At 40.0% G+C, this 13623-nt stretch overlaps 1 protein-coding gene across 1 annotated transcript in view; it reads right to left on the bottom strand.

Moving 5' to 3' along the window:
• The window catches only part of LOC126176842 (protein ELYS), a 320594-nt gene that overhangs the window by 273634 nt on the left and 33337 nt on the right, over window positions 1-13623 (bottom strand). Inside the window, exons 6-8 of the mRNA XM_049924028.1 lie at window positions 11875-12094; window positions 10895-11045; window positions 3589-3873 (exon numbers count right to left, since the gene is read on the bottom strand). Coding sequence (XP_049779985.1) covers window positions 3589-3873; window positions 10895-11045; window positions 11875-12094 — 656 coding nt within the window. The remainder of the gene's footprint in view (window positions 1-3588; window positions 3874-10894; window positions 11046-11874; window positions 12095-13623) is intronic.

The raw sequence follows: 13623 nt of genomic DNA, 5'->3' as shown, positions 1-13623 counted from the left end.
CAAGATGTCCTAATTTCACACATTTGATCATGGCCAGATTGTGGTGCTTAATACTTGGAATCTTCATCTCCAGGGTAATGCAAGTACTAGAATTACGACATACTACACTACTGGCCATTAAAATTGCTACACCACGAAGATGACGTGCTACAGACACGAAATTTAACCAACAGGAAGAAGATGCTGTGATATGCAAATGATTAGCTTTTCAGAGCATTCACACAAGGTTGGCGCCAGTGGCGACACCTACAACATGCTGACATGAGGAAAGTTTCCAACCGATTTCTCATACACAAACAGCAGTTGACCGGCATTGCCAGGTGAAACGTTGTTGTGATGTCTCGTGTAAGGAGGAGAAATGCGTACCATCTCGTTTCCAACTTCGATAAAGGTCGGATTGTAGCCTATCGCGATTGTGGTTTATCATATCGCAACATTGCTGCTCGCATTGGTCGAGATCCAATGACTGTTAGCAGAATATGCAATCGGTGGGTTCAGGAGGGAAATACGGAACGCCGTGCTGGATCCCAATGGCCTCGTATCACTAGCAGTTGAGATGACAGGCATCTTATCCACATGGCTGTAACGGATCGTGCAGCCACATCTCGATCCCTGAGTCAACAGATGGGGACGTTCGCAAGACAACAACCATCTGCACGAACAGTTTTACAACATTTGCAGCAGCACAGACTATCAGCTCTGAGACCATGGCTGCGGTTACCCTTGACACTGCATCACAGATAGGAGCGCCTGCGATGGTGTACTCAACGATGAACCTGGGTGCACGAATGGCAAAACAAAACGTAATTTTTTCGGATGAATTCGGGTTCTGTTTATAGCATCATGATGGTCGCAACCGCGTTTGGCGACATCGCAGTGAACACACATTGGAAGCGTCTATTTCATACTGGCATATCACCCGGCGTGATGGTATGGGGTGCCATTGGTTACATGTCTCTGTCACCCCTTGCTCGCATTGACGGCACTTTCAACAGTGGAAGTTACATTTCAGATGTGTTACGACTCGTGGCTCTACCCTTCATTCAATCCCTGCGAAACCCTACATTTCAGCAGGATAATGCACGACCACATGTTGCAGGTCCTGTACGGGCCTTTCTGGATACAGAAAATGTTCAACTGCTGCCCTGGTCAGCACATTCTCCAGATCTCTCACCAATTGAAAACGTCTGGTCAATGGTGGCCGAGCAACTGGCTCGTCACAATACGCCGGTCACCACTCTTCACGAACTGTGGTATCGTGTTGAAGCTGCATGGTCAGCTGTACCTGTACACGCCATCCAAGCTCTGACTCAATGCCCAGGCATATCAAGGCCGTTATTATGGCCAGAGGTGGTTGTTCTGGGTACTGATTTCTCAGGATCTATGCACTCAAATTGCGTGAAAATGTAATCACATGTCAGTTCTAGTATAATATATTTGTCCAATGAATACCCGTTTATCATCTGCATTTCTTCTTGGTGTAGCAATTTTAATGGCCAGTAGTGTGTATGTCAAGGGTGTATTCCGAGTACATCGATTCAGGGAAAACCACCACTGCCATGAGCAACCACGTGTGGTTGACAGGCATCATAACCAAGGACAAGAACACTAATAGAAAGACTACAGAGTAACATCATTCACCAATTCATTGCTGGGCAACATCACCATTGCAAGCAACTTCCCCTACTGCTCACCCACGTATATAATTATGTGCATTGGACAACTAAGCCTGGAAAACATCACATGGACTAACATGCACAGCTAAAAGTTTGTGAACTGATAATTAACATTATGTGTTAGTATGTGTCATCTGTATGGTACAAGTACTTCTTAAGCCAGCCAAGTGCATTCACATTGCTTGTTTACAGGACAGCATTCAGCAAGGTGCAAAGATATTCTCATGTGGAGGATTTTTACAAAGGATAAGATGGAGCCCTCAACAAGTCTGCCATCATCTCTCACTGGTAAATGACACAGACACCTACTGACTGATCGCGTGCCTCCATTCGTTCACCTATTGCACCCCAGTGGCAGCCTGTGATGTCAGACAATATACATAAACTCCGGCACAATGGTTTAACAAACATTCTGCAGGTATGACTGCTTCTGTGGCCTCCCTGGTCACCTGTCCTCCAGCCAACAGAGCACGTCTTGCTGCAACTGTGTGAGAGGTGTTTGCTTTGGACTCAATTTCCATCATTCTCTGAAGGTAGCGGGTGGCAGTTGTTCTTCGTTCAATATATGCCATGACACTGACTATGGTTAAATGCACTAGAATGAGATTATTTTTTAAAAAAGTGGTAAATGTGCTTACTTAAAAAATACTACATGCTGCGAAAAAAGTGAAACATATGATGAAAATGTAAGCCTTCTGCACACTGATATGCTATCATGACACAGAACATAAAAATTGAGAAGATAGAAAACTTTTATCCATTACTTGCGTTCAATTCAGGACTTTCCATTACGTTTGTTGGCACACATCTTTACAAGTGGGTATTCTGTGTTACTTTTAAGTTACATAAATCACTAATAATCAGGATGGCTCACACTTTTGTGCCTCCTACACTAAATATTCAAATCACACCTGGAAGCTGGAAATTTAAACAAAAAACTATTGTGTATTTTTCTTTGTTATTCAACTTGGTCCTGAAGTAGATAAAGCAGATAACTAAAACTAATCTGTATTCTATCTTTGCAATTAAATAATACTAGCATCCATACCATTGTTGCTGAACATAGCACATTGTAGTACTGCACATCCAGATTTTTTGCTTTCAAAATGTGTGTGTGTGTGTGTGTGTGTGTGTGTGTGTGGAGTAAGTCTCCCCATTCTCAAAGGATATATATCATCATATGACATAAGCAAATGAAAATAAGCAAACGACAAGTGTTGGACGATCACTTACTTCAGATACCATTCGAATAGTAAAAATGGCAGCATTAAGTCTTTGAACAAGACCCTGAACATGGACTTTCCCTGACAGTTTAATAACTATCTCAACACCTAGAAATTTGAACCGTTCAGTTTCACTAATCATATGCCCATTCTGTGAAATTAAAATGTCAAGTTTCCTTGAATTATATGTTACAAACTGTAAAAACTGGTCTTACTCTGATTTAGCAATTTTTTTTTATCCTTGAGTCACTTATTTGCCAACCAAGACTTTTCTCTTCAACAGTGAGGCAATAGCAGCCAAGTGGATAATATGTGGTAGCATCTACATATCTATATCTACACATTTTTGTTGTAAATGTCCCTCAATTCTATTTGCTCATTTCCTTTGATTGCTACAACAAAATGACATTTACTTCCCTTGCCATAGTAGTGCAGGTAGATGTCTCTTATGTTGAGTACTATTTTGTCTGCTAAGTTTTAGTATCAGAAAGCTGTTTGTCAGAGCTCCCTTTGAGACTGAAATCTAAATATATTATCAAGGGAAAAAAATAAGCAGCCAAAATTGTTACCATCTTGGATCATTCCACGTAAGTAACTAAGGTTTGATGCTGACAAGAGCACTGTAAAAGATAAGGGCACATAATTTAATAGAAGTAAATATAGCTTCCATCAAAATAAGATAACCTCACCAAAAGATAAAGCAGATGGTCTGTAGTACTCTTCATGTCCTGTATCTGAGCGGTAGGGCTGGAGTGAACTCTCATCAACAACCACATCAAGGACAGGATTGGTAGATGAGTGCAGTGTGTCTTCAAGATGGAAAACTACTATGTAACTTCCAGTTCCAGACTGTGGCATCTCTTCCTTGTACCATCGATCAAGATCAAATAATGCAACACGTAACATGCTCTTACAGTCTGTGTCCATACTTTGCCAAGCGAAGAGGCATAAGCTTAGTTCACCTTCATTGACACCTGTAACAATACAATGGCACATACACAAATTATAAAAAATTTTGCAACCTAAATAAACTGAAGAATTAAATAAAGATTTAAGCATTACGCATCTTGTTAATCTGTTCTGTTTGCAACCGCACGTCTTTTGTGTCACTGTTCTTTTTCAGATCCAATGATGGCTCTAAAGCTGAAACCGGTAACCTGAATAAATCAAATAAATGAGTCCAGAATGAGATTTTCACTCTGCAGCAGAGTGAGCGCTGATATGAAACTTCCTGGCAGATTAAAACTGTGTGCCCGACCGAGACTCGAACTCGGGACCTTTGCCTTTCGCGGGCAAGTTTGGAAGGTAGGAGACACGATACTGGCAGAAGTAAAGCTGAGAGGACCGGGCGAGAGTCGTGCTTCGGTAGCTCTGATGGTAGAGCACTTCCCCGTGAAAGGCAAAGGTCCCGAGTTCGAGTCTCGGTCGGGCACACAGTTTTAATCTACCAGGAAGTTTCAAACAAATGTGACCAAGACTGTTTATTCCTCAGTTCAATAAGAAAGTAAGGACACCAGCCTCCTGTAAACAACCAAGTGACATCACTTCAATGAGTCTGTAATCACTTGCTGAAAACTAAATCTAATTATGGAGTGGCCTTACTGAACAGACCTCCAGTTTTCAACACTGACTGACAGGAGTCTACTTTCTACTTGACATTGATGGACTAAATTTTATCTCCACTCTTTGTAAGTCCATCCTTGTAACGAACCCCATAACTTTTCAACTTTCATGTCCATCGCCTTGCCAATGGCCAAACGTCACCTCTTTCATCATCCAGGTGACTCCAAACCCACCACCTCATTCTGATCAATAACTAATTCTCCTTTATAGTGAAGATTTACACAAACATACAAGACACGAACATTGGTACTTACGTCACCTTCATATGTGAAACCATTTACCTTATTAGCCACCCAATATCTTAACCCCTTTTGCTTCAGCGTCATTGAATAACTGGGACAGGGTGTATACAGGGACAAGGAAAAAAAAATCCCGGATTATTCCCGGATTTCTCCCGGATATCCCGTTTAAAAAATATGCTTTTTCCCGGGCGACCTACTGTCACTTAGCACAGAAAAAGTTCCCTCGGAACTGTAAAACTTATCAATCCTTTGAATGGTTAACCTTTTATATAATCGCGTAGAACTTCCCGGAAAAAAAAGAAAAGCCGGAGCAGAGAAGTTTTGGAAAGACCTTTGATTTGCAGCAACATATACGCTGCATATTTTCGTATTACGAAAGTATAAATTCGAATTGCACCAAACACAGCTTGTTAGTTTCCGGAGCGTTGCAACCGAGGTTGTGATGTCCTTTTGTAAGCGACTTATATCTCAAGCCACGAGATCTCGCCAGCCGATGACAGCAGCTATTCAGAGCATAGGGCACGTGTTATAGTCAGCCATTAGCAAGATTACTGGTTACATAGCGCGAACACACAAGAGGAAAAGTTAACGGTTTACATTAATGTACACAGTACTGTATATCTACAAGAAAAGCTAAGCTTTCACGTGTAATATTGGTCTTTTTTTGGTGTGATATACTTTAAGATACATCACACAAATGTGCCAGTAAATTTAAAATTGTGACATAAATGGCTCGGCTCGAAATTCTTGAAGTGGCTGGTCCTCAAACTGTTCAGTTTCGAACGCTCTGTGATTTAGATATCCATCCCACTTTCACACACGTAACATAATTCATCTTGCGTAAAAAGAAATTTACTTTGAAAGTAACGCTTTTCTAACCACCGTTCGCAATACTGTTAGTTATAGGTTCGATTTACCAGTTGCCAGAGAGCGCCAAAAACGAATTATTGTGCGTGTGCAACTGCAGTGGTGTAGGAAGCCCGCATGTTCGTGTGTATAAAGCACTAAGAGAGCTTACACTACACCATAAAAGAAACAGGGCATCAGAGGATACTCCAAAAGGCATCAAAATTTCGTGAATCATACTAAAATGCATAATTCGGCTTGAAGTGCACATTGGTTTTTTCCAGATTCACAATGAAGTAGGTCCCATCTGATATTAAGCTTTTCAGTGTGGTTTTTGGGATGTAAATTTTCTTGGAGTACCAGTACTCTACGATCTCATGTTTGGTTCTTTATTATGGCATAATGCCATACATGGCAGAAGATGATAACGTGCACTTGAAATTCACCGAACAGTTGGAAGTACCCAAAATTGTTAAATGAAACACTTCGTTTCAAATAAAATGATTGCCTCAGCGGAATTTCTTTAGCAAACTTGCAAAAATAACTTCATTCTTCTGCAAGGCGATTAATGCTTGACTGCTACTAACTTGGAAAGAAAATAAAATCAGAAACTGAAATTAATAATAGATTTTTGCCCTCTGTAATTATGTGAATGCATTTTAATTCACTTGATAGCTCCCGGCCACAGAAATCCGTTTTGTTTTCATTTGACGTGGGAGCTGTACACGAAGAGAAGCAGCGAAATCACTTAACGTAAACACGGGTCACGTGGAGACTAACCCCCTCCCCACTACAACTCAGACAACTCTGTACAAGCGCGAATCTGGCAGCTAGGGTGCGTGAGAAAAATTTTTCTCGTTTGCATCTGGCTGCTTGCTGCGAACCTAATGTGAACAGTTGTGACGTCATGCTCATAGCAAGCAGTTTATTGTTACGAAGAATTACAGTCTGCGCCCTACGGCCTTTAACATATTTTTGCTATCTGTAGACGCTTGTGCGTGCACGGTGTTTTGTTGTCGTAAAATGCACATTTCCTTTGCCACTACAGTTTTATTTTTTTCCCTCTCGTTTATATTTTATTGCTGCAGTATCATTCTCCAGTAGCAGGATATAATAACATTCTTTGCTAGAGAATCAATTCTGCAGTCAAAACTACAAAAATGTAACTGAAAGCTAAAACAATGAAAAATTCCCGGAATTCCGAAAAATTCCCGTGTTTTTCCCGGTTTTCTCCCGGATGAAAAAATTCCCGGGTTTTTCCCGGAATTCCCGGTTGTCCCGGGTCGTATACACCCTGTGGGATGTCAAATTTAAGTTATTTTGGTTTGGAGTGCACGGACTATTTTCATGCCAATTTTCCACTCAGCTGTGTTTACTTCATTCGGAATTAATTTTAAGCCTTTTTCTGTCTTCATCTTATGGCACCTTCCTCTCCCTCACGAACCAGCTGCAAAGGAGCATACCCATAATACACTTTCATTAAATTAACTGTTACTGACAGATTCCACTGCAAGCTATGCCTGCACCAAACAAGCATTTAACCCATGTGGCCTGCCTCACCGGGCCACCTCCAACCGATTGGCACTTACACCAACTGGCAAGCCACTGTTGCCTGTACCTGCAGAACAGCCAACACAGCAAATCTGTTGTGCTGTAGAAACAGCTGTGACAGTCTGACACATAGTCACTACCATTCAACTCACTGAAATGTCATTCACAAGGTTATTTTAGTCAAAGTATACCCAGTATCACCATTGATTGGAATAAGTTCAACATGTCCTTCACCACAGCTTCACCTAACAAATTACCGAGTGATAAAAACGCTACCTACAAACCTTAACACCTCTCCAAAAAAGAAGTATTTCATCACATAAATAATTCACAAAAACATCTCTGTTTCTTCTTACACCATACTTACTCCCAACTCCCTGGCTCACAGATCATGTTCCTATGGATAACCCACACACAAGACCTGTAAAACACTCTCATTCAAAGCAGGGAGACCTTTGCAGACATTTGTGTCTTATAGCAACCCCACTGTAACTCTTGCACAATCTTTTATGTAAGCATGACCACAAACCAATTGTCTAATTGAATGGACAGTTACTGCCAAACTGACAGAGCAAGTTAACCACTTTCAACATTTCCAGTTTTGTTTACGTTTCTATCAACTGCTGAACACCATTACTGTGCCGTGAGTGGTTACCTTTACTCCTTCCATTACTTTAATGTATCAGGAAAATCTTGTATTCAGACAGTAGCAACATCATCATTCTTCACTGAACATTTTGGCTCTTTTGCATAGGAGTTGAATATACTGTATGTGTTTCTCAACTCCAAGAAAACAATGCAATCATCACAATTACCTTCAATATAACAGAAGTTGTGGGGAAGCAAGTATGGAGGATAGCTGCCAACAGGTGAGAGTTAACTCAGAGAGAGAGAGAGAGAGAGAGAGAGAGAGAGAGAGAGAGAGAGTGGAATTACCCCACCCCTCCCCTCCCTCGTTCTGTGGTGTTAAGTTGAGCACATAGCCATACTCTTGTACAAAAGCCTACTGAAAATGTTGGAACTTTTCTTAATGGTTCAGAAACTTTTAAATGTAATTAATCCTATGTTTGAATCTTCTCATTTTCAATAGTTTCTACAAAAATCTATGTTTTGAACAAGTTTCATGTCTGCTGAAATCTTAAAAGACACAAAGCTTAAACTTCTAATAGCATATGTAGTATGGTACAAAACCACTGTATAGAAGTACCTGTGAGCATTCTTTTGGGATTTCACATCTGCTGAAAACTTTAATAGTGGGGGTGTTTCAGCACAAAAACATCCTACAAGTACAGTTATAAATTTCGCATTTAAAAGTCTATCTCTTAGGAGAATCATTCAAACCATTGTTCAACCATCGCAGACTTCTGCATGGAGGACATAGTAATCGGTATCCCTGGTGTAGATAAACAACTGAAACACTTGAAAACAAGTAAGTCCCAATTAGGTTTCACAAAGAGTACCCTTTGGCACTGGCCCCTTACTTATCTTGCATTTACCGTGAATCTCTCACCCAGTACAAAGCCCAAGTGACTGGAAAAAAACACAGGTGACTTCTATATATAAGAAGGGTAAAAACCCAAGACACAGTTGCTAAGATGATCACCAGCAATACATTGTGAGACTCCAGCAGACAGACACTCACTCTCTCCCTGACAGACTTCCTAATTCTTTTGTACAATAGCAATCTGCAGCCATTTGCTGATGATGCTGTGATGCACGAGAAAGTCATGGCATTGTGTGACTATTGGATGACACAAGATGACATACACAGAATTTATAGTTGGTGTGATGAATGACAGTTGGCTCTAAATGTAGGAAAAATGAAGATGAGTACGAGAGAGAATCCTACAATGTTCTAATACAGCATTTGTAGGGTACAGCTTGACACAGTCACAATGATTAAACATCTAGGAATAATGTTGCAGAGTGATATGCAACAGCATAAGCAGGTAAAGATTGTAGCAGGGAGAATTTTAACGAAGTGATTCATCTGTGAAGCAGACCACACATAGGGCACTTATGTGACCCATTATTCAGTACTGTCTCAACTGTTTGGGATACACACCACGTTGGATTAAAGGAAGACAACAAATCAATTCAGAGGTGGGCTGCTAGATTTGTTACCGGTATGTTCAAACAACATGCAAGTATTACAGAGATGCTTCAGGAACTCAAATGGGAATCCCCGGAGGGAACAAGACACTTTTCGAGGAACACTATTGAGTTAATTTAGAGAATCGGCATTTGAAGCTGACTGCAGAATGACTGAACTACTGGCAACATACATTTTGCCCAAGGACCGTTAAGATAAGACAAATTAGGGCTTGTATCGAGGTATATAGATAGTTGTTTTCCCTCACTATATTTGTGAGTGGAAAAGGAGAGGAAATGACTAACAGTGCTGCAGCATACCCTCCTCATGCATCATATGGTAACTTGCAATGTATGTATGGTAGAATACAAATAATATAGGAGCAAAGCAGACCACTCACTGGTGAGTGGTCCCCTTTACTTCTAAATTATTTACAATCGTCATATACACATTTTTATAATGTTACATTCAACACTTTCAAAGTTCTTACAAAAATGTTGGATTTTGGTAGAGAATGTCTAAGATATTATCTACTCTTTATCATTAAGTTATTATCTAGATACTACAGCACCATTTCTGGCTATATACCAACAAATATGTACCCAATGTCAAGTAAATTATGTTGTTATTATAGGGTACAGTGACAACAGAAAGCTCTGTTCAGAGGACAGGAGCTAAGTTCTACTTAAAAAATTGTACAGGCTTTATTTACTGGAACAGAACATCAAAACTTAAATGGCACGTTCTATAAATGTTTATCTACTATACAAAAGAATTAGGAAGTCAGTCAGGGAGGGAGGGAGTGTGTGTCTGCTGGAGTCTCACAATGTATTGCTTGTATTCATCTTAGCAAATGTGTTTTGGGCTTTGAATGACTATATGTGATGGAGCTTAGCATTATTGTGAGAGAGCATGATTGCATTTGATTCACATTGTTCAGATTGCATTTGATTCACATTGTTCAGATTGCATTTGATTCACATTGTACAGAGCTGGACTTTTATGTGACTGTTACACAAATATTTGCTTCACCTGCAATGGCTTAGTGAATCTGAGATTGTCATTTGTATTAAGATCCACATGGTGAGTTGAGCATTCATCTTTCCACTTTTACGGCAAGCTAAACTATCTTTGACTGACCCAGCTGATTTTTTATAGACACAGAATTTGTAAAACTGTGAACAGCATTTTGATTCTAAACTGTGCTAGGTGGATAGGAAAGAATGCAATCTGTGCATGTTATAAAAATGAACTTTGAATATAATGATTTTTCCACGAGATATGGTTCATGTGGTATCAGCAGCAATTTCCTTCTTGCCTTACAGTATCAAATAAGTGTTTCTTTTCAACTACGGAGAGATGGAGATATGGACATGTGGAATGAAGGCTATGGGTGACTCTTATGACTATTTTTAGGTTATTTACTTCAGTAGTTTAGAGATCCTTGATGTGTGGTGGGCAATAACTATTAGGATAAAACTGAGAGATGAAAAATGGAAATTAACTAAATCATATAATCAATTAACTAAATCATATAATCAAACCAATAGTCCTGTTGCAAAGTGTACAACTACCATATACAAGAGCTAAAACAAACAATTCATATTATTAGGAATTAATGAAGTTTACAGGCTGACTTACTGTCATCAAAATCATCAGGCCCGAGGGATCGATGCTGTCTTGAGACAGCCGTTCCGACGGCCTGGCAGGTGAGGCTGTTCCCTCCAAGTGTTTCCTTGTTCTCATATGCCTTCATTTCAAAGAAGTAATGCTGGCTACATCCTTTAAAGCCCTAAGAAAAAATAAAACAGCAAGCCTTGAGAAACTTCTCACTCTTTTTCCCTCTCCCACATTGTTATTAGGGGAGCTGCATTGGACTCACTAGATGTCAATGCAGTCTAACATAAGATAGTACAATGTGTAAGAGACAGGCTATGTGACATCAACCCTCTTCATTCGCTTTTTCATTCCACTGAACAATGTTGCAAAACATGTATACACATATACTTAAATTACGATAAAAGTCTAAAATTTTTATGACTGATCTCTGTGCAATATTTATGGAAGCCTGGTGGCTATTGGAGGTAGAATGGTGATTTGGAGGGGGGGGGGGGGGGGGGGGGGGGATTAACAAGTTACAATCTTCAACAAAATTCTCATCATGCTGTTCACATGATACACAATGCCTACTTGTAGTGTATCCCAACCAAGGAGTTACATAAATATTGAAATGCTTTTAATTTCATCAAAAAATAACCAATATAGAATTGTGCAATATTTCTTTCAGCCTTCTCCAGGAAGTTCTGTATCTTTTGCAATTCAAGTTTAAGCACAGAGGAGAAGATACAGTGTAAAATATGTACATTAAAAGAAAAAAATATGGTACGCAACACTTCCACAATGAAAACCAATAGTTGATGAATGGAGGCAAGAGTTCCTCATTATCTGAATGAAAATTCCGTAAAGAAACTATATGAAGTGCGCAGGGGAAGAGATAAAAGGACTGAAGAGGGACATAGGAATGCTGCCTATACAAAACTGCAATTTTCCATTTCAAGCTTTCGAAGAAATTGATCTAACTAACCTATTTATCATAGAATTTAAAAAAAAAAGCAACAAACCTCATAGATATATCCACAGCCATCAATCCATTCTTTCCACTGGTAGCAAAGAGCATACATGAATGCTACTGGGTGGCAAGAGTCACTACTGTTATCACTTATCTCACCACTGGGACTGTGCACAGTCCACACATAGCAGAAGTTGCGTGGATCATCCGATGGCTCCTGGAATGCGATGTGAGCTACTGGAATTGTCTGCTCCATCACTGGACTCACATACCTAAGGCATAAAAATACTTACTGAGAACATGAAGTGAAATAAGGTTAATACTTTTATTTATTTAGGAATGAACAAAACACTATTGATGTAAAATTGTACTTGTTATAAAATGCACAACGGCTCTGAACACCACAATAACAAGTTACCAACTACACTCTAATTCCTGGCAATTTCTCAGTAAATTTGATATTCAATCAGTGTTTGGAAAAGAGTCCAAGTCATCAGTAATTCTTTTGCCCAGATACTGTTAAGGTGTGTATCACCAATTCACCTTGGCTAGGGCTGCAGGTTTGTGACTAAAATACTGGAGAAAAATTAACGGTGATTCACCTGCATGCCTTAAAGAAACAGGGCTTAGTATTACAAGGATAACAGTTTGGTCATAAGTAAGAAATATGTGCACAAAGATATTATACTTTTTTTAAACAATTGAGAATCCAGGACGGACTGTAACAAAATTATAGAATGGATAGTTGCTACTCACCATGTAGCGGAGATGCTGAGTTGCATGTCACAAAATGAGCTTTCGGTCAACTAGGCTTTCGACAAAAAACACTCTCTCTCTCTCTCTCTCTCTCTCTCTCTCACACACACACACACACACACACACACACACACACACAGACAGAGAGAGAGAGAGAGAGAGAGAGAGGGGCATGAGCACAGTCTCTGGCATCTGAAGCCAAGTTTGGCTTCAGTTGCCAGAGGCTGTGGTCGTGTGTGTGTGTGTGTGTGTGTGTGTGTGTGTGTGTGTGTGTGTGTGTATTTTTGATGAGGGCCTTGTTGGCAGAAAGCTCATTTTTTGACAGGGTTTTTGTTGTGCCTATCTGTGAATCAGCGTCACCGCTTTCTGGTGAGTAGCAACTATCCTTTTCATAATATTGTCACATTTTTTTGAAAATTGTGATGAATTCTAGCGACCAAACATCTTATGAACAAATCAAAACCATCAAGTATGGAAAGTATTTGTCCTGAGAAATTAATAGCAGGAGGAGGAGGAGGACGAGAAGGAGGAGGAAGAGAGGAGATTAGTGTTTAACGTTCCATTGATAACAAGGTCAATAGAGAGGCAGTGCAAGCTCGGATTACGGATGGATGGGGAAGGAAACTGGCCGTGCCCTTTCAGAGAAACCATCCCGGTATCTGCCTGAAGTGATTTAGGGAAATCATGGAAAACCTGAATCAGGATGGCCAGATGTAAGTTTGATCCGTCGTCTTCCCAACAGCAAATCCAGTGCGCTAAGCACCGCTCCACCTCACTCAGTGAGAAATTAATGGTAGAATTATGAAACAACACTAGTCATTGAAAAGAAAATGCCTGACAGATTTGTCAGAGGAATCCTAAAGTATAATGAAAGTACACAGTCACTTACATCATAGTCACTTACAAACTCCTCATGTGTATTGTTTGTCAGCCTCAGATCTTCACAAAGCTGAACTGAAGAGAGAAGATTCGCAGGAAGATTGTGCTATTCATCATGGGTTTGTTTAGACCATGCTGTAGCATAACTAAACCACTCAAAAAACTA

This window comes from Schistocerca cancellata, chromosome 3 (genome assembly GCF_023864275.1).
Source record: "Schistocerca cancellata isolate TAMUIC-IGC-003103 chromosome 3, iqSchCanc2.1, whole genome shotgun sequence".
Classification (NCBI taxonomy): Eukaryota; Metazoa; Arthropoda; class Insecta; order Orthoptera; family Acrididae; genus Schistocerca; species Schistocerca cancellata.
This window is presented reverse-complemented; position numbering and strand designations above follow the sequence as displayed.